Here is a 21,730-nt window from a genome sequence, read left to right as displayed (position 1 = left end):
CATCTATCTCTCTCTCTCTTACTAAGGTTTTTTTTTCCCTTCAATTGGGACAGGAGAAATTTGAAGACAGATAAGAAGTGTCAATTACCACAAACTCTCGGCACAATGGATATGCATGAGAAACTCAAAACAATTAAAAACCAACAAGTTAGAGGGCGTAAACTCCAAAAGGTGGCTTCTCACAATACTCATGAAATTTTAAACTTAAATTTAAATTTGAAACTTGTTACCAACATTTTGAGATTATGAGACATTTTTTATAATAACCTGGTTTGTATGGGAACATGAGATATTCTCAAAAGGAACCACGAGGCATTTTCTATAATAATAACTTGATTTGTAAAGAAAATAACTTGGTTTGTAAAGGAGGAGAGGACTTCATACACCAATGAAGATATTCAATAATGTTTGATATCTATTAATGCCAAAACAAGAGCTACATTAATAGGACATGATGGATTACAAAGTCCTCAATTTGGTGACAGCCTATCTTATGCAGGAGTGTACGCTACATTGTTCCTTTTTTTTTAAAGTTGTGCTCCATTAGAAAATTATTGGAAAGCTTGGAGAATAGTTATGCATTGAATCGCAATGCTTTTTTGGTTAGTTTATTGAGAGAGCGAATGCTCAAAACAGGGTTTCTAATTCCTTTGAGATAAGTTACACATTGCAGAGTGCAAAAATTTTCAACTATCCTTGTCATACTCTTAAAGTATATGTTTGGATTAAGGGAGACATTCGGGAGACATTGGCTTTAAAAAAGACGCATTTGAAACAAAAGAAATAAAGGATAAGTGCCGTGATTCTAGCTTAAAATGAAATTTAAGATCCGTTTAAAATGAACAAAAGTTCTCATTAAAGTAGGTTTGAAACCTAGGAAACCACATCATCTATCACTGCCCACCATTTGCTATTTTGAGAGGAAGACTTACTTTAACAAACTTTCCCAATAGATTAGTCTAAACAAATAGAAATATGAGGCATTCTTTTAATGAATAATAGTCTTCTTATTTTATTTTGCAACACTAAAAAGAACTAGAGCAACACGATTACATCTCAAAGGAACGTAACAAAAAATATAGTAAATATTTGTTCATAAATTAGCTTAATATCCTCCAAAATCCAAGTCACTTCCAAAGAACAAATCCTATCCGAGTACAAGAGATCTACCAATTCAGCAAAGTTACATTCCACAATGATATTTGACAAACTGTTATTTTGACAAAACAGAAGAGCAATACCCAATACCGAAGTTGTTGTCCATAGAGCATGTAGTTCTTTCCTCATGTTCACACTTCACACAAGACCATCATAACTTCACCCTTTGAATTGGGAATGATTAAACCCAGCCCAACAGAAGAAGAAGATTAGGATTGAGATACAGCAATATTCATTTTAAAGGATGTATCTGAAGAGGGTGGTGACCATTTAGCAACAGTAGGCCCAGTCAAAACAATGTTAATCTTGTTAACCTCCATGAATTTCGTAGTGTAAGTAGAAGCTCTAGACCATAGACCAACAAAACTAGAAGATTTGTTTTCAAAGATCTATTTGTTGCGGCAATTCCATATCATCCAACAGGCCACACATAAAATTTCAAATTCAGGAGATTGTAATTTATGAATGGCAGCGTCTATAATTTTAACTAACTGAATATGCAAAGAAAAACTAAATGAATTCCAGAAAGAAGCCTGATGCCAAACGGCTTGAGCAAAGTAACATTCCCATAGAAAATGGTTGCATGATTCTGCTGCATCGGAATACAACATGCATGAGAAAAAAGAGTTTGAGATTTTCCTATCAAATGATTTTAGTCTAGTGGGTAAACTATATGAAACTTTTGATCTTGGGAGGACGGACCAAAGAAGACCAAACAAAGCTAAATAATTATGTTTTCACCGATAATTACCCATCAATCACTTTTTTTTTTTTTTTTTTATTGGCACTAGGTGTTAGGACTTTGTCTTGACTAATCTTGGAGCGCACAGACCCTCGAAAAGGAGTTTCTCGCTAATGCATCTCGGGTAATTTAAGAGGCAATTAAATTCCCCCGGTTTGATGGCCCCAAAGGAGTGAACGCACATATAACTGCTCGAACCCAAGACATTAGAGTTTTATTGCTCATCCTAGAGTTCGCCTGACCAATACGCCACACCCCTTGGGATTATTACCCATCAATCACTTGTCTCAGGGTAGAGATATATTTATATAGGGTCATGCTAACGACTACCCTTAGGGCACTCATTAATAATCAATTTTAAGAAAGTTTTGATACCACTTTTATGGGAAATGAAAAAAACTATCAAGATATGAATTACTTTTTTCTTTTATTTCCTATAAAAATTTTCTTTAAATGGAATATTAATGAGTGCCCTAAGGGCACTCATTAGCATTTCTCATTTATATATTGTTATTCCATATCTAATTACATTTAAGTGGTGCAACGTATTTAAGAGGAAATCAGATATGTATGACCTTTTTTTCAAATTTGCGTTGGCATAGTCACTCATTCAAATTGCCAACTTGGTAGTTGACAATTAAATGTGAAGTAGATGAAAATCATTACTAAATTGAATATGTATGTCCAAAGGCACGCGACAAGCATCATGGTAAAATTCACTTTTATTCTAATTACTAGGAGGAAAAAAGGGGGCTATTAGAAGGTGACTATCTGACTAACTAAGCATTATGTCCACAATATTTTGATTTTGGACAACAAATTTTAAGTGATATGTTGTTATAGGTAGGCAAAAAAATAATTTAAATTGTAGATTCAAATTAGAACCAGTAATAATTTACCACTTATGATTGATTATAAAAATATTGTAAATGTAGCGATTCTCTTCCATAATCTAAAATTCATAAAATAAAAATATCAAATATTTAAAGAATGAAATAAAAATGGAACTGTTATTAGGGCCCAATTCTTTATAGGATTGGATATCAAAATAGGCCTCACGTCTAGTGTAGATCTTTGGGGCCTTTGGGCTCTCAAATTAGTCTTGTGTTATTTGCAGGCCATGTTCATGAACTTTTTTCTGCGAATAGAGGCCTGTGGTTCATGCATCATGCACTATTCGCCTATGAAACTAATGGCAACACAAACACTCGTGTACTATAAAGAGGGGCACGTATTTTGTGGTACACTCTCTGTAGATTTTGCCTCTTCTGCAGTTTTGCATCAAGTATTTCTCTGCCCCCGCGCCGCCCCAACGCGCGCCGCCGCCCCCCCCCTCCCCCCCCCAAACTTTTTTTCAGTAAATCTCCCAGGCTATACTTGTTGGACTGGATATACGACAGGCACAACATGGTGCAATTATGTTTGGGCCTCAATATTAAGACCTCATATGGTTTTCACTATAAAACGAATATGCACTTATTTTGGTCTCAATAATTACGTTCTGTGCTTTCTTACTTTCTTCGACCTATAAAGAGTCAAGAAATTTTTTCATATTGGGCACTTCAATAGGAAAAATTCTAGGACCACGACCAATTACACAATTTTTGTGGTAAAGAAAAAGTGGGGGGTCCATGTGGGTCTACACTTCCACCACTCATAACTCACTATGTGGCGAGTTGTGGCAAAAGCTGTGTGATTCTTTGTAGTCCTAACATTGCTCCTTCAATAGTCCAATACCCCAACCCTAAGAAAGAGTAGATAAATAAAATTTTAAAAAAAAAGTTAAAAAAAAAAAGAGTAATGCTACACTACAAACTATTTTACAACATTTTTACAAATTATTGATGTAACAAATTCTTACCAGTACTAATTTGGATCCCCACTAACATCACATTTTTATTTATTAATAACTAACATTTGAGCACGCACGTGAGGATCTTTTATTTTTTGGGTAAATATTAATAATTTGAATCCATTATAATTTGGAATTACTACATTTTCTAATCATAAAATATCTAGGGGTGTAATGAAAAAAATATTTCATCCACAAATACATAACACTCATCCCACCTCTAGGTATTTTATGATTAAAAAATGTAGTAATTCCAAATTATAATGGATTCAAATTATTAACACCAAAAAAATAGAAGAGCCTCTGAGCATGTGTTGCATGTGCTTAGAGGCTAGTTGAAGATTACTGGATTATGATCTAAGATATTTTCTAATAAATAGTAATAATAATCCCTTAAATTAAAATTTGATAGGTTTTTTAAAAGAAAAATTAGAAAGGGATAATGATAAGTTAATGAATAATAATCATAACCTAAAAAATAAAACTAGACAAAAAAATTAATGAATTTTGTAGGGAGAAAGTAATGAATAATTTCATTACAAATTATATAGATTTGATAAATTTCAAATTAAAATGTTACCAAAAATGATAACCTTGGGAGATTTAAAAGATATACTAGTTGAGAATTTGAAAAATATAGTGGCTAGAAATGAATAAATGAATAAAATTTATAAAAAAAAAAAAAATCCATTGCTTGATTTCTTGAAAGTAACGTACCATACAAAAAGAAAAAAAGAAAAGATAAATCACTCTACAATCCACAATCTAAATACTAATTATTATCTTAAATATTTATAATCCACTTAATAATATAAAATTTACAAAAGAAAAAAAAAAGTGAAAAAAAAAATACCCAGTACTTGATTTCTTGAAAGTAAAGCACTATACAAAAAGAAAAAAAAAAGAGATAAAGATAAATCACTCCACAGTCCACAGTTCATAATTTAACTACTAATTACTATCTTAAATATTTATAATCTATTTAATAATATAAAATTTACAAAAGAAAAAAAAAAGTGAAAAAAAAAATACTCAGTACTTGATTTCTTGAAACTAAAGTACCATACAAAAACCAAAAAATTTAGAATTAATGAACATATTTTTTTCTTTTTTGAAAAATATGGACAATTTATATTTTCTACCTAATAATATTCTTACAAGACTTTTTAAAGAGTTAAAAAAATATATAAAAATGAATATTAATAATATTTAAATTATATAGGTAAGAATTATACTATGCATTTTAATGTACATATTTTAAGTATATTCATACATATGCATGGTATTACAAGCTAGTTAACATTAATAGGCTCCAATTACTTCTATTTCAGGCTTAACTAGATCTAAATTTACCCCAATTAAAAAGAATGTAACGTAAACTCATCTCTTGGGAATTGAGAAATTATCTTTGCATTAAGTTGTTCAACATCATCATTTATAGGTGTTAGCAAAGCTCTATCAACCATATATCTTGCATCATTGACATGTTCTTGCAAACTTTAAAAAACTTGATCAATCAAGTTGTAAATAGAATGCTGACTCTCCCATTGCATTGCCATTGAAGGGGGTAGTTTAATCAAATCATCCATTTTAAATGGTTCATTCCCATCACCAATGCATTGTATATACTCAGCAAACTCTTCATCGTTGACCGATCTCATATTTGCTTCAAATATAACACTTTGACATCTTTTCATAATGGGGACACTTGACTATGTATGCATCAATCATTTCTGTTTTTGTATCATTTGGAACAACCAAAAATAGTTTACGAAAATCTCTTCCCAAAATTAGCACATTCCCACCAAAAGGTAAATTTTTTACCTTCCATAATATCTTTCAATGTTCTATCTAAATATCTAAAGTACTTCTTTGTAAATATCTAAATATCTAGCTTCTATATATATAGATATACAAAGTCGGCAATTTTGAAAGGAGTATTACATTTTTTTTTTTTTTTTTGAGGGGTAAGGAGTATTACATTTGATTGGGGGATGTTGTGGTAGTTGAAAGCCTACCTGCTAAAGGCTGCAATTTATTAAAACTCAAAAGGCCGACATCAGAGAAATATCCAGCTAGCAAGCTAGTACTTATCTCAATTTCCAACAGAAAATAAATGCTACAAGGCTACAAAACTTTATATTGAATTTTTCCTTGTAAACTATTGAAGCAGAGCTATCCCTACTTCAATATAGACAAGAATTATAATTATATAAGACTATGTCCTTGCAAGAATAGTCGAGTTGGTCTCAAATCCTGAGTCTGCTCTCAAAAGTTCGTTAGTTTAACTTCTTTGTTGTTATTATTATTTATGTGACCATGTGAGTATGAGGCATCTGATCTCACATGGGTTATACATGAGACTACTACCAAAAGATTAATTTGGTAATTTTATATTTTTTGAGAGCTGAACAGAAATTTTCAAATATCAGAATCTAAAAATAGAAACGTGACCCAAATCAAAAGGAGTAAACATTACCACGTGTCCATGCCAACCGTGATATTTTCTCGGAACTGAAACGTTAAAAACACGTAACAACAGCCACGTGCACATCAAAAGTTGATCCCTTCACATGCCTGTGTGATAACTCTGTCTACCCGCCACGTGTCTTTCCTTTTACGTCCACGTGTAATGGTTTCCCCGCTTCAGTCATGAACCCGGAAAATTTATTACATTTGTCTAAAAATCCAATATGTATTTTGACTCGTTCATGTTCCAGACTCCTCCTGGAAATGAATTAACTCCTAAAGCCAGAGCCCAGATTCATATTTTCTGAGATTGAAGCAATCAAAATCCCATTCTGTATCACTTACTAGTTGTGAGTCTTTTTTCTTTTTTCTTTTTTGTTTTTTAACTTTTAATTTTTTATATATTACAATTAAGTTGAACCAATTAACAAGTTTTTGTTGTAATTTGTGAATTTTCACCACTGTTCAAGACACAAAATCCAAAAACCAAATTTTTTTGGCAAAACCAATTTTTTTTTCTACCAAAAAATTTGATTTTTGGATTTTGTGTCTTGAACAGTGGTGGGATTGTGACCCTTTTTGACAAAATGTGTTGCCCTTTATCTCTTTCCAGGTTGTATATTGGAAGAATGGGCACCAGCTTCTAGATTTGCTTTTCGGTGATCTTTTCTGTATAGAATGCTTTTCAAAGTTTCAACTTTCCCTTCCTTGAAAGCAATAGCATTAGACTCCTTTATTACACGGACTTCTTGGGAGTTTGACTAATAATATATCGATAACCAGCTCTCTTTCTCTCTCTCTCTCTCTCTCTCTCTCCTATGCTCTGCTTCTGGGTTCTCTGTTTTTCCTCTGTTTTGAGTTTGAAGCTTGAGCAAATTCAGGGTTGATAGTTGAGTTATGGGATTGGGAATTGGTCCAAATTCAAACATTTGTCAGACTTTTCAGGTCACGGTACCTTCTTCAGTCTGTTCTGCTTTGAAACCGAACTATAAAATTTCTTATTCCTTATTGCCAACACGTAGAGAAAGCAATAAAGGTCTTGCTCATGGCTTAGCTTATCTACCTTCTCTTTCTGGGTCATGTTCTTCTAGAGGAAATAGTCTAAAACGAGCTTGTAGTGCAAGTTCTGATGAGATTTTCGACACAGAATCATCGAAGCAGATTGAAGAAGTAGCCAGGAGGTTCAGTCTTGTCGATGATGAGAACGAAATTGAAAAGGAAACTACTTGCACAGTATCAGAAACGTTCGGAAAAGGCAGACTTGTGGAAGGAGAAGATGAAGTAAACTTGAGGGAGTTTTCAAGTTTGAAGTTTGATTCTTTGGAGCCTTCGTTGTTTGGTATTGAGCCCGAGCCACCTCACTGGACAGAGCGAGATGAAGTTGTGCGCATTAACATTGAACGGAGAGTGAACAGAGTGGAAATTCCTCTATCACTTCGCATAATCAAGAGGAAGCAACAATGGGAAGAGGGTTTGAAAGAATCAGGGGACTTCACTTGCTGTTCTTTGAAAAGGGCCTTCTCTTCAATGGTGTTTATGATCAGAGAGCTTCAAAGCTATGCGTTGCATATAAGGGAAAGCATTTACTATGAGGATTTACAAGTGATTATTGATAAGGCGCAGAGAGATATAAATGCATCATTCGTTTGGCTATTTCAGCAGGTCTTTTCGCAAACGCCGACTCTCATGGTTGATGTGATGGTTCTTCTGGCTAATTTCACTGTGTATTCGATGAGTGATAACATGGTTATCACAGAGAATGAGAAAGAGAATCAAGTTCAACCACAGTTCGGTGCAATAACAATTAGGACATTTTCAACTTCATCTTCTAGCGTAGATAACAATGGTAGTACTAGCGGTGGTGATGGTGGCAAAGTAAGCCCTATTGCTAGTGGTACTGGGGGTGGTGACAATAACTTAGGTACATCATCAGTGTCAATTCAATATCCTAATGTTGTTCCTAATGAGATATTTGAGGTTTCTTTGTCTACGAATAATTTGTTGACCTCAGGGGAGGTAAGTTTGTGGGAATCAATGGTAGAGGAAGCTTCAAGAATGAGGGTACAAATGAGAGGGGTAGGTCTTGATCATCAAACAATGCAACAGTTGGTATCGCCGGTGACCGTGGAGATTGAATCAGATGATTATGTGGATTACTTAAGGACAGATCTTTTTTACCAGATGAGTTTATCCCAGGACCCAAATAATCCTCTTCTGTTGTCTAACTATGCGCAATACCTCTTCCTGGTTGCTCATGACAATGATAGGTACGTGTTTAATTTACTATTCTTAGTGTTTGAATTCATTCTATTTTGTTTCCTTATTGAAAACTAAACCATTTTGTGAAAGAGACTCAGACTAACCACTTGAATCGACATTTGAATAGATTGGGTCCTTATAGCTTACAAAGTTAGGCTTTGAGTGGGACTCATTAGATGGTTGTTCCTTGCTTGCACGGTTTAACTTGGAAACTATATGCTACTTAGTAGAGTGAGGCATCTTAACTCCATTGATAGTCAGTAAAGTGAAGACGATATGCATTAAGAGGTAAAGCCAAACCTGCTAGACGATATCTTCCAATGGACAGTGATAGGATAGTTTTTAGTGCTATGTCATCTTTTGGGTAGTACTTGTTACCTTAGAGAATTAGGAATAATCCTTGATTCCCTTTTATAGCTAGATGGCATATTTTGCTTTATATAGTGGGGGTATTTTTGACTCCCCAAAACGAGCCCTCTGTGTTTCTCCCCACAAAATTCACCATTTAACATGACTGAAAACGAGAGCCTAGTTAGACCAGTTCATAGCAATTAAGTATGATATTCTTTGCTAAATAAAATATCAGTGCTTGGCTTGAAGAATTGGTTTGAGAATCAAATGCTTGAAATATATCTAATTTAGCTGAAATATCTTTAATTTGGAATGACCTTAAACTACTTGACACTAGTAGAATTGGTCCAACCGTTCTTCTTTTGACTTGAGCATATACTTTAGTTTATTGGGAAATATCTTTAATTTGGAATGACCTTAAACTACTTGACACTATTAGAATTGGTTCAATCGTTCTTCGTTTGACTTGAGCATATACTTCAGTTTATTGGATCAATTTTATGAAATTTATGTTATACAACTTTTACTGGGGTGACATGTTGCTGAGTTTGTTTCCTTTAATCTTTCTGCGGGGTTTGCAGGGCAGAAGAGTGCTTTAAGCGTGCTGTGTTGGTAGAACCGGCAGATGGTGAGGCACTGAGTCGATATGCAGACTTCTTGTGGATGGCAAGAAAGAACATGTGGGAAGCAGAGGAGAGGTACCAGCAAGCCATGGCAGCTGAGCCAGACAACCCTACTCATATATCTAAGTATGCCAATTTCCTTTGGAACACCGGTGCCGAAGAGACTTGCGTATCACTTAACACATCCAATGATGACTACAATAAAGTTTTGTAAATGAGGGGTGGTAGCAATGTAGCATACCACTAAAATCCATGTATTAGTTTATCACTCCATATATGTTATGTTGGATTTAGTGCATACCAATTCCATCCACCAAAAGAAATGGAAAACCTTCTGAAAGAAGTTATTCAAGAACAGTCGGATTGCTATCACTACTAACTATTTCGGTAGCTAAAAATTAAACACTAAAATTTTTAATAAGATCTCTAGCGGCTACTTGTATTGCTTAGTAAGAAGAGAGAGTGGAGAAGAGACTTTGAATAAGTTTTGCAATGATATTTTGGTGGAGATCTACCTCCTAATCACAGTGAAATGTGTTTTCTTTGGAAGGGATGAAAATATGTAATCTATGACACCCTTTATTCTGTACTAAATATCAGTGCAGGCTCAAAGAAGCTTCAAAATGATACTCTACATAAGCATGAATCTCTTTCTTGTTTCCATCATGAATGCAAACAAAGACATGCAATTTACAAATCGCCCATCCTTTCCATTAAGATTTTAAAATTGGACACGCCCTTTGATTTTCAAGCATTCAAATGTAAATGATCTTTTTCTATCATGAACAATCAACAATGTACCTTCTTTCCAGTCTGGATAAAGCATATGAGTAATTCTAGTACTACATAAAAAGTTACAATTTTTATCACAAATATCTTACGTAACAGATTGTAATTAGTTATATGTTATTTTTACATAGACCCACAACTTTTTCTCTATTACTTACAATCTGTCACTCACAATCTGTTACATGAACAATTGTGACAAGAATTGTAATTTATTACGTGGTCTTAGAATTTTTGAAAGCATATTATGCTCTTTTATAGGTTAAGAACGCAGCTATGGGAGATTAAAGACAGAATCGCTTACGGGTAACTTTTTCTTAAAAAAAAAAAGAAGTAGAAGAAGAAGAAGAAGAAGACAACTTACGGGTCACTTTAATTGAGACAAAACAGATGCTGACAAGGTAGCGTGTAGAATGACACCTTTATGAATTTTTATTTATTTATTTATTTATTTGGATAATATGACGACCTTAATGATAGTAATACGTTTGTTTTCAATATGGCTTGTTCCTGTAATCTTCTCTCCATGAAGTCGATAAAAATTGGTCTTTCATAGCTTTATGCCGTCTATCATTCTAGAAGTAGAGCAGTGCAGTCAACATTCTTCATTTATAATATCATTTAAGGAAAATTGCATCTAGCTGCTAAAAGTCCAAGGGAGTATTCACTATTCAGACAAAACATCAGAAGTATTGTCTTCATTTAACTCAGAAGGTTATATAAGTAAATCTAAAGGCAACTGCCACGTGTTACAAGATCAGAATACATGAAATCAATCTAATTGATGTGCTAACTCCTATCTCCAAAACACTAAGTAAGAAATTTCAATATTATACAAGTCATGAACCAATAAGAATGGGAATAATATTAATAACCAAACGTGGGAAACAAAAAAGAGCAGAAATTCAGCAATTAAAAAAGGAAGGATGAATTCCTGCATCACCAAAACCAGATGTTGCGGCTATCAACAGCCTTTGCAGAAGTAGATACTAAAGGCATTCGTCCAAACTCCGCAACAAATCGATTGACACATTGGGTTCTTCTTTCACTATGACCTCCCATGCTACTGATTCCGGTTGAGCCAATCTCAAATATCTTACCTACAATGATAACACCAATAACATATTTGAATCAATATATACAAGATGTGCATGAAAACACAGTAATCACTTATATTAGATGCAGTTTAGGATGTGGAAATAATTGACTTGCCACTATCACCAAAATCAGGACATAAGTTTAACACAGATGCTACTACCCAAACCTAATACAATTAGCTATCCTTCCATGTGTACAAAGGCAGAGTCAGTTGCATACTTTTGTAGTGCTTTGATTTGGAGCAACAACAAACATTTTTTATGCATATCTAAGTTAGAAGTTCCCATATACCAACACAATACAAACCACTGCCCTATAAGACTTCAAAAGGACTGCAAAGTTGAGAAAATTGTGCCTTTTTAAGGTACTGTTGCTAAAATACGTTTCCATCAGTGACTTTAATGGATCAAGATAACATAATCATCACTAAGTCGGAACTCCACTCCCCTATCCAAGTTAAGATATACAGCTTTTGAGTTCTATTGCACAAATTTTTTTATCAACAACTAACCAGATTCTAATTATCATATTAAGCAAATCTGGCATAACTTGCAACCTATTAAACGAGATAAAACTAATGGACAATAACATAATTTGTATCAGGTACATCATTTACCTTTCACCCATATAGGGGGAGCACCAGTGGCATTCGCAACAAGCAAAGACATTGCAATGTCCTCACAGTTCCTGGTATATCCATTCCCAGATTTAGTAAAAGTACTTGTGGATTGACGTATTGTTGACAAAAGAAGGTGGGGGGGGGGGGGGAATGAAGTGCAAAAGGTTAATCATATGGAAGAATAACCTGTTCTTGGTTACATATTCTCTAATTGATGCCGGCATTTCATTTGTGTATATCCTGAAATACTTTTTGTGGAAGAAGGCTGCCTTTGAGAGTACCATACTGTATGTACCCGACCACCAAACTGACCACCACCCACCATATATGTAGTAATCATTGTTGCCTTTCTGCATATAGATAGAGATAAGGCTTATTAGTATGGCAAGTTTTGACAGATTTCGATATTCACATGCAGGAGGCTTTCTAACTCTCTTAGATAATGCCAACAGAAATAAATGGCAGAAGATTTAAAATAAATTGGTACAGCAATCCCAATTCCAACTTTGTTCATGATTTGATACTTGTGCTACAAGCCATACACTACCCCATACACAGGTTCCTTGCTTCTTCAGATTGATCTGTAAGTTTTGATCTATATGAAGTTGTCAACTTTCTTTTCCTTCATTGTATATCTAATTTAAAATGCAAACGGAACATTGCAATTCAGTGTACTGTAAGATCAGGGTGTTTTATTATATTTGGTAGGACAGAAACTTGTAGGCGGATAATGAGGCAAGTATTCCACTCTTCCACCTATAGTCTACAACAGGTTCCAACTGCTATGCCAGACACAGAAATTACCAACCATTCCATACAAAGTCATATCTCTGTTAAGGGTATAGTTATGATGTAAATGAGGTTTTCATTCTTAATAGCCAGAGAAAAGGATCAGAATCATGCATAATTCTAACTATGGTACCATTTCTTTTTTCAGGCCATAAACTTCATATAGGCATCAGGCAAGACTTTTGATTAACTAGCTTGAGGTTGAGGTTAAGGAATTCTTAGAACAAAGCTTCAAGCAAGATGGTATATAAATATAAGATGTAGATGTACCGATTGATCAACCCAATGCGCACGTGGCACAAAACCCACCATTGTATCAGGTGCACTCTGCCAAACATTAAATGCAAGTTCTACAGACGAGCAAGGAAATATAACATCGTCATCAATTGAAAAAACTGCATCCGTCTTCAAATCCTTAATCTCTTTGAATCTATTGTTCAAACTGTCTTCCTTGTTAATATCAAACACCAATTCAACTTGTCGACCATCTCTTGAGTTGGACTCTACAATGTGCTGCAGAAATTTTCTAAGAGAATCCGACGGAGGATCAGGCTCACTCCACACAATATGGATAGATTCAAGTCCAGGACACAATGAATAGTGAGAAATTGACTGCTTCAAAAGATCATATCTTTTCCATGTATTCATTACAATGGCATATCCTTTCCTGTGCATAAAATGTACACCCAGTGTGATTACATAAGAACTACAAGCATTCTCTACTAATCAAATGGTCAACAATATCAAGAAAAAAAATTTCTCCTTCAAACCATACAAAAATATCTCTACTAATCGAGAATTTTTTGTGGCCATAGGCTTCAAATCCTATTGTATCTTTAAAAAAAAAAAAAAAAAGATTTCATTTAATGTAATGACTAATGAATTCTTTAAGCAATGGATGTGAAGTCATATCTCTCAGCTCTATGCTTCTTTGAGGACTAATACAAAAGGATGTGTTTAAAAGAGCTTAAACTTTTCAAGTTGTAACATTCCAAAATAAGGTATGCATGATTTTCAACACCACCAATAATGCCATCCACATAATCAAACTTTTGAACAAAAAGGGATATACAAAAAAAAAAAAAAAAAAAAAAAAAAACAAAACAAAACAAAACAAAACTTGCTTGACACCAAAAACAAAAAGACACGACTTTGAAACTTCTCAACATGTTACCTTTGAATTTAAACCTTAAACTTTGCTTACTTGGTTAAAGTTTTAAAAGTATTTTTAAAGATTCATTACTAAAGCTGAATAAAATCGGTTATAACTAAAACCGAATGAACTTAGAATAATCAAAATGAAACACAAACTCAAAACCCCAAGACTCAGTCACTTATTACTATTTTTGTTTATATAAGCTATTCAATGACTCCGTAAAAATAAACAAATATATTGATTTTCGAATATACAAATAGATTAGAGAGAATAAATATATTATTAGTAAACTAATTTAGTTGGTAATCACAGAGAGAGAGAGAGAGAGAATATTTAACGAACCTTGGGAAAGGTAACAGATCCGGAGGACCACTCGGGCTGGTCCATCCCGTGAAACCCGACCCGCGACTCAGTAGCGCAAAGAGTGTGAAGGCGATGCAGAGGAAGAGCAGGAGCTTGATCTTAACCGATCCGACGGTCGAGATCGCGAGTTGCCGGAGCCTCTGTTCCGTACGACGACTCAGCAAGCTACCCCTCATTCTAAAAAAAACCAACTCAGCCTGAGACTCGATCCAATTCGATAAACGAGTCGATTCGACCCGACCCAGCAAGGCTCGGACTCTATATCACTAACAATTCTTCCATACGGTTCCGGCGACAACAGTGCGGGGGGGAAGGGGGGTAATTATATGGTGTGGCTACGAAGTGAAAGGAGTAGAAATGGACGGTGGAGATGATTAGATGATGTCACTGATTTCATCACCCTGAGAATAATAATAATATTTAATTTCTCGTTCACGTTGGAATAACTTGTACGGTTTTTTTTGTGTGTTTTAAAATATCTCAGGCGAAGGTTGTTTGTTTGAGTTTTGAGGTTTTCGGAATCTCCACTGATTAGTGACGGAGAGAGAGATTTGTATAAAGTGTGAAACAGCGGACGTAAAAGAACGGTGTTTAGTGCACGAATTTGATTTGATAATAAGTTACTCTCTTTTCTTTTTTTCTTTTTTTAAACAGGAAGTGGAAAGAATATATCTTGTAATAGAATTTAGAAATCATATTCTAAATATATCATTTCTCTTTTTTTTTTTTGGTTTTGACAATCATTTTCTATAAATAAACATTGTCCTTTTTTACAATCACATACAATGAGGATGTAACCTACCAAGTACTAACCTCCCAAAACAAATAAAAATAATGATAATTAGTAGGTTTTACACATTTGGTACTTGTTTTTTTTTTTTTTTAAATGAAGGTTATACACTTAGTTTACGATACATGTTGGTTTTTTTTTTTTTTTTTTGAAGTTTAGGATAAGACATGTAACATATCCTACTCAAAAGTCAAAACTCCTCCTTAGTTTGGTTTGGCAAAATGGAATCTAGCATTGCCTAGTTTGCAAAAAATGTTGAATAAATTAATATATGTATTTAACTCAAAATCTCAACACAAGTCGATCGAGTTGAACAAAATCCAACCTAGTTACGTTAAATAAATGAATGTTGAGCAGATACTTAGCTTAATAATTCATCAGTTCGATGTACACAAATGCAATGAATTGTAATAATAATTCATCAGTTCGACGTACACAAATGCAATGAATTGTAATTGATTCTCCATGCAATTCTTTGTTATTACTAGACTACTAGTTGTAATTGTGTTGGTTTTCAATAATAGATTCGCTTATTCATTTCCAATATATAAAAAAAATGATATCATAAAATAAAAAAAACTAAAAAAAATAAAAAAATAAAAAAAAATTTTACTCTCACACTTCTCGTCTAAAGAATAGGCTCGTTGGCCAAATCAATAATTATCATGATAATTATAAATCAAGTAACGGTCCCCAATAACTCTGCTATTAATATTTAATATAAAGAAACAAAATACATATGAAATATTCAAATCTTAAGAATTTTGAAGTTCAATCCCCATCTATACCAAAAACTTATCAATTTTTTAAATCTTAATCCGGGACCATAAATTTAAAATATTATGGTAGCTAAAATAAATAAATAAATAAATAAACTCTTTTTAAGTTTTTTTCCACCAAAAACGTATTCTATGACTTGAGATATCCTTTCAAATTCTCCTTTTTATCGTAAGTGTCATTATTAACAGATTAACTCATTATCCACTTTCTTAAATAACTTAAAAATCAAACCAGGGATAAACCGACAGTAAATATCCCCTCATGGTACCCCACTGGAAATGTGGACTTTCTAGTGTTTATCAGTTAGATAATTAAATTATGCTAAATTTGATAGCAGCCAATTTTGACGGACCACTGCTATAATAAGAGCCTCATTTTCTGTTCCCTCTAATTCCCATCTGTTTCATACTTGTATTGGGATCTATCTTTTTACGCATGGCCCATCTGTTAAAAAACAAAAACAAAAACTATATCTATATCTATATTACATAAAATAAAGGATAAAATAAATGGTAAATTATAAATTACACTCCTAAAGTTTAAGACTGTTTATATTTCACACTCTGAAATTTTAGAATTTAGATTTTACTTCATGAAATTTGCAGGTGTTTAAATTTTACACCCTAATGTTTCAGGATTTAGATTATACCCTTTAAATTTTAGGGTTGTTTGGATTTTACATCCTAAAGTTTCAGATTTTTTGGTGTAAAATTCAAACACTCCTAAACTTTTTAGGGTAAAATCTAAATTCTGAAACACCATAGTGTAAAATCCAAACACTACAAATTTCAAAAGGTAAATTCTAAATTCTGAAACTTTAGGGTGTAAAATCCAAACATATAAATTGAGTTGTTTCTGACATGTAACTCTTATCCTCTACGGCTCTGCCTGTGCTCCATTTATTGGCTCTTCAAGATTTTGTTTCTGTTTTTTTGTTTTTGTTTTTCTAGTGATTTGGAGCGGCCATTTGACTCAAATAAGACATGACAAGGTTAAATTTTCAAAATAAGTCTGCTTGATATATTAGCATAATCTGATGAGTTCTATTATTGGATATTTCAGTATATTTCAAAGTATTGGTTGATGTAATAAGTTGGGAGTGTGTTATTTGAATATTCTTCTTTAATCATATTTGTGGTTTCAATCTGTCCTGGATTTTGATTCCAAAAATTACTAGAATGGTTGAAATTAGGTTTAGGTCAAATGACATGTTCCTATCGGGCTAGCAATTTGGTTGCAGTTTCACAAACATCAACAAGAAAATATTAGAGGCATATCTCCCTTTTAATAGATAAAGTAATATTCAAATCTCACGTTATCTATTGTACTATCAAATTATTAAAAGAAAAAGAAAAATTTAATTGCCAAGCAATAATGTTTTCACTCTAATATCTCGATCAAATTATCACTTTAATATTTTTCATGTTGTTGCTTAAAGAATTTTTTTTTTTTAGAAATTCCAAAAAAAAACAAAAATTTTAAGATAGAGATGTAAATGGGTCAGATCATTTGAATTATTTTTCAACTAAACCTGATTTCTTCGAATTATGAGATCTTCACTCCAACCAAATAAGTGATAGGTCTAAAATGAAAATCTAACTTAAACCCTACGAGTTGAGTTGGATCATGAGGTTTGGACTATTTTTATCAAGACTAAAAAAAAAACTATTTAAACTTGTGTGCATTAGAAAATCCAATCAGCTTCTTATAATTAGAAATAATGTTTGGATGCCCAAAATCTATGCCCGTAACGAAGGGAATTCAAATTTTGGCCCCTGATCTTATGGAGGCAATTATGTCCCTCAACATGGTTAATTATAGCCATAAAAATAAAAAATAAAAAAAATGCTAAAATTATAAATAAATAAAAAAGGAAAAAAAATATATTACGTGAATTTGCCCATATATTGGAAACTCAAATGAGAAAAATATCATAATTTTTTTTTCTTTGAAAAACACTATTAATATTGAATTAGGCACTATGGCTCACCCCAGAGTTTCCTTTAGGGCTCACTATGGACAAAAGTAGTGGATTGCTCCATCTTAACCATATTAAATTATATGTTACAATGAATCCCCAACGTGGGGTATTTATAGAAGGATAAACACTAGATTGATCTTTTTTATTTTATTTTATTATAATTTGATAATTAAGGGTGGGAGGATTTAAAGTCTAGATGTCTATGTTGGAAACATTAGGATATGTCAATTAGTTGAGATATAAGACTTTTGACTAAGATTAATCATGCATTAAACTATGATTAACAGATGTGTGGTACAAGGGTTTTGTTTTTTTTTTTTTTTTTTTTTTTTGGAGAAATGCATGTGGTTACATGGTTAATTATAGCCATAAAAAAAAAATGCTAAAATTATAAAAAAAAAAAAAAAAAAAAGATTACGTGAATTTGCCCATATATTGGAAAATCAAATGAGAAAAATATCATAATTTTTTTTGTTCTTTGAAAAACACTATTAATATTGAATTAGGCACTATGGCTCACCCCAGAGTTTTCTATAGGGCTCACTATGGACAAAAGTAGTTGATTGCTCCATCTTAACCATATTAAATTATATGTTACAATGAATCCCAAACGGGGGTATTTATAGAAGGATAAACACTAGATTAATCTTTTTTATTTTATTTTATTATAATTTGATAGTTAAGGGTGGGAGGATTTAAAGTCTAGATGTCTATGTTGGAAACATTAGGATATGTCAATTAGTTGAGATATAAGACTCTTGACTAAGATTAATCGTGCATTAAACTATGATTAACAGATGGGTGGTACAAGTTTTTTTTTTTTTTGAGAAATGCATGTGGTATAAGTAGAATACTTTGTTTGCACACAGGACCGGCCCTAGGCCTAGGCCATAAGGTATATCTAAGTTTTTTAATTAAACAAAAAAAAATGTGAGTTATAGTGTAAATTTTTTTTTTTTTTTACCGCTCTTAAGAAATTTGAAGGCCTAAAATATCATAGTCATGTTAGTATATTAAAAGTTTAATTATGTAGTTCTTATAAATTGATATGTCTCCTATCATAAAAAGTAATTGAATACTTTTTTTTTTTTTTGGAATTATCATTTCGTTGCCACATCAATTTGTACATTTTTTGCAGTAAAATTTGAAATAATTTTAGCATTTTCTCCATAAACAATTTATGAATTAATAGAAACACAACCCAAACTCTTATAAAAAAAGAAAAGAAAAAAGAAATACAACCCAAATACTATTAAGTGAATGAAAAATGCTAAAACTAATGCAAATCTTATGACAAAAAACTTACACATTAATGTGGCAAGAATATGTTCAGTGCCACTTAAACAATATACTAAATAAATGTTAGAACAACTTTTTTTTATTAGTAACACGCCATTTTGTAAAACCTAAATAATAAGTATCACTAGCTCACTCTAAGCGACTTAGACATATTAGTTAGTGAATAAATTTGAAATTAAAAAAATTATAATATAAAAAATCAACTAAATATTATTTAAATAATATTTAGATATAAAAAATGTTTTTTTAAAATTTTCGTCTTAAGCCTCAAACTATCTTGGATCGGCTCTGCTTGTTGACTAATAATTTACTTGGATGGAAAGAAAGAAAGAGTGAGTATAGTAGAAGTAAAGTTGAGCTTTGACTTGATATGTTTAATAGCTAGAGATAACTCAATCCTATAGCAGTGATAAACACAAATGCGACTATTATTATAAACAGGGACCATATTAACACAAAATTATTATAGCAATTAGCAACCAAAGCAATTGCTTTTAATTTGTTCCAATGATCACTTCCTTACGAACCGTATGTCATCATTAATTGCAACCACGAAATTGCACGCGGGTTTAGGAACTGACTTTTGCAATCACTGGAAACTTCCATAATTCACACGGTATTTCATTGTGACTTTTTGACTTTTCAGTACTAGCAGTACGGCCCTTTTTTTTTTGTCCACGAACACGTGGTTCATGAATTCCCAAGTCCACGAACTGGGAAACCAATCAAAGACGGCATTTGTAAAAGATTAAAAAATGCAGCAACTTTGAAACTGCCATAGCTAGTAGTCACAAGCTTTACATCATCGGACTCTCTGAATTCTAAGCCTGTTATCTCAAATCATCAATCGTTTTCTATCTGAATACTCTTCTTTTATAATTGTTTTGGTCAGTTCTAGAGCCAATCATTTTTTTTCTTCTCTTGAATAAAATTGTGTTGCAACACTCAAAACAGAAACATGTTAAGGAGATGAACTATCTGTACAAGTCCAAGTTGGTCTTCTATATTTACATGAGAAAGGAAACGAGTTTGATATCTTTTAATCTTTAATGATGGGTGCTATTTAGTATTTACCAATCAGAAATAGAAAGACTATATGTAATGCTTCGTCATTAGCCTTTAAAGTAGGAAAAAATGGTTTGATTTTGTTGTTCAAGTCAAGCTTTGTGATTTCTATAGATGGTTGCAATTCTTATACAGTAAGATCAAAATTCAGCTCAACCATCCAGGAAGAAGGAGACTATGTTTCTAATTAAAATTAATATATATATATATATATATATTATATGTTCTTTACCACCACTTAGAGCATTCACAGCAGTGGATCTATAATTTTAGCTATTTAGCAACATCAAAAGTTACTTTATCTATTTTACCTACACACATGCTACAACAGTGGATCTATTTTAGCTTTCATCATAATAAAATAATATAAACATCACAATAAAATAATATTACCACTACAATAAAATAATATAACCCAATACCACAATAAATATGGGGGCAGTAACGTATATATCTATATAATATATAAAAAAAAAATAAAAAGAGTAAGGTATAAATATGTTTTTTAATTAAACAAAAAAAAAATGTGAGTTACAGTGTAAAATTTTTTTTACCACTCTTTAGAAATATGAAGGCCTAAAATATTAGAGTCATGTTAGTATATTAAAAGTTTTATTATGTAGTTCTTATAAATTGATATGTCTCCTATCATAAAAAGTAATTCAATACTTTTTTTTTTTGGAATTATCATTTCATTGCCACATCAATTTGTACATTTTTTGCAGTAAAATTTGAAATAATTTTAGCATTTTCTCCATAAACAAGTTATGAATTAATAGAAATACAACCCAAACTCTTATAAAAAGAAAAGAAAAGAAAAAAGAAATACAACCCAAATACTATTAAGTGAATGAAAAATGCTAAAACTAATGCAAATCTTATGACAAAAAACTTACACATTAATGTGGCGGGAATATGTTCAGTGCCACTTAAACAATATACTAAATAAATGTTTGAACAATTTTTTTTATTGGTAACTCGCAATTTTGTAAAACCTAAATAATAAGTATCACTAGCTCACTCTAAGCGACTTAGAAATATTAATTAGTAAGAATTAATAATAAATTTGAAATTAAAAAATTATAATATAAAAAATCAACTAAATATTATTTAAATAATATTTAGATATAAAAAATGTCTCTTTAAAATTTTCGTCTTAGGTCTCAAACTATCTTGAGTCGGCTCTGCTTGTTGACTAATAATCTATTTGGATGGAAAGAAAGGAAGAGAGAGTATAGTAGTAGAAAGAAAGAAAGAAAGAGTATAGTAGAAGTAGAGTTAGAGCTTTGACTTGATATGTTTAATAGCTATAGATAACTCAATCCTATAGCAGTGATAAACACTAATGCGACTATTATTATAAACAGGGACCATATTAACACAAAATTATTATAGCAATTAGCAACCAAAGCAATTGCTTTTAATTTATTCCAATGATCACTTCCTTACGAATGTCATCATTAATTGCAACCACGAAATTGCACGCGGGTTTAGGAACTGACTTTTGCAATCACTGGAAACTTCCACAATTCACACGGTATTTCATTGTG

General features: G+C 32.3%; 2 protein-coding genes across 3 annotated transcripts; one reads left to right on the top strand and one right to left on the bottom strand.

Moving 5' to 3' along the window:
* Window positions 1-6,448: 6,448 nt before the first annotated feature.
* On the top strand, window positions 6,449-9,811 carry LOC112000346 (uncharacterized). The gene is made up of 3 exons (XM_024032459.2): window positions 6,449-6,571; window positions 6,835-8,488; window positions 9,413-9,811. Exons 2-3 carry the CDS (start codon window positions 7,119-7,121, stop codon window positions 9,666-9,668), a joined length of 1,626 nt encoding a protein of 541 aa, XP_023888227.1. The 5' UTR covers window positions 6,449-6,571; window positions 6,835-7,118; the 3' UTR covers window positions 9,669-9,811.
* Window positions 9,812-10,918: 1,107 nt separating this feature from the next.
* On the bottom strand, window positions 10,919-14,868 carry LOC112000345 (glycosylinositol phosphorylceramide mannosyl transferase 1). 2 transcript variants are annotated; one of them, XM_065775150.1, is made up of 5 exons: window positions 14,245-14,868; window positions 13,056-13,413; window positions 12,144-12,307; window positions 11,955-12,025; window positions 10,919-11,340 (listed from the first exon to the last, which is right to left on the bottom strand). In XM_065775150.1, the coding sequence occupies exons 1-5, from the start codon at window positions 14,439-14,441 to the stop codon at window positions 11,180-11,182; spliced, it is 951 nt and encodes a 316-aa protein (XP_065631222.1). In that variant the 5' UTR covers window positions 14,442-14,868; the 3' UTR covers window positions 10,919-11,179. The 2 variants fall into 2 exon arrangements, with proteins under 2 accessions (XP_065631222.1, XP_023888226.2); XM_024032458.2 differs by having other exon boundaries at window positions 13,017-13,413; window positions 14,245-14,866.
* Window positions 14,869-21,730: the final 6,862 nt, after the last annotated feature.

The sequence above is a fragment of the Quercus suber genome, unplaced genomic scaffold (genome assembly GCF_002906115.3).
Source record: "Quercus suber isolate HL8 unplaced genomic scaffold, Cork oak 2.0 scaffold_105, whole genome shotgun sequence".
Lineage (NCBI taxonomy): Eukaryota > Viridiplantae > Streptophyta > Magnoliopsida > Fagales > Fagaceae > Quercus > Quercus suber.
Note: the sequence above shows the minus strand (reverse complement) of the source record. Positions and strands in the feature narration are given on the sequence as shown.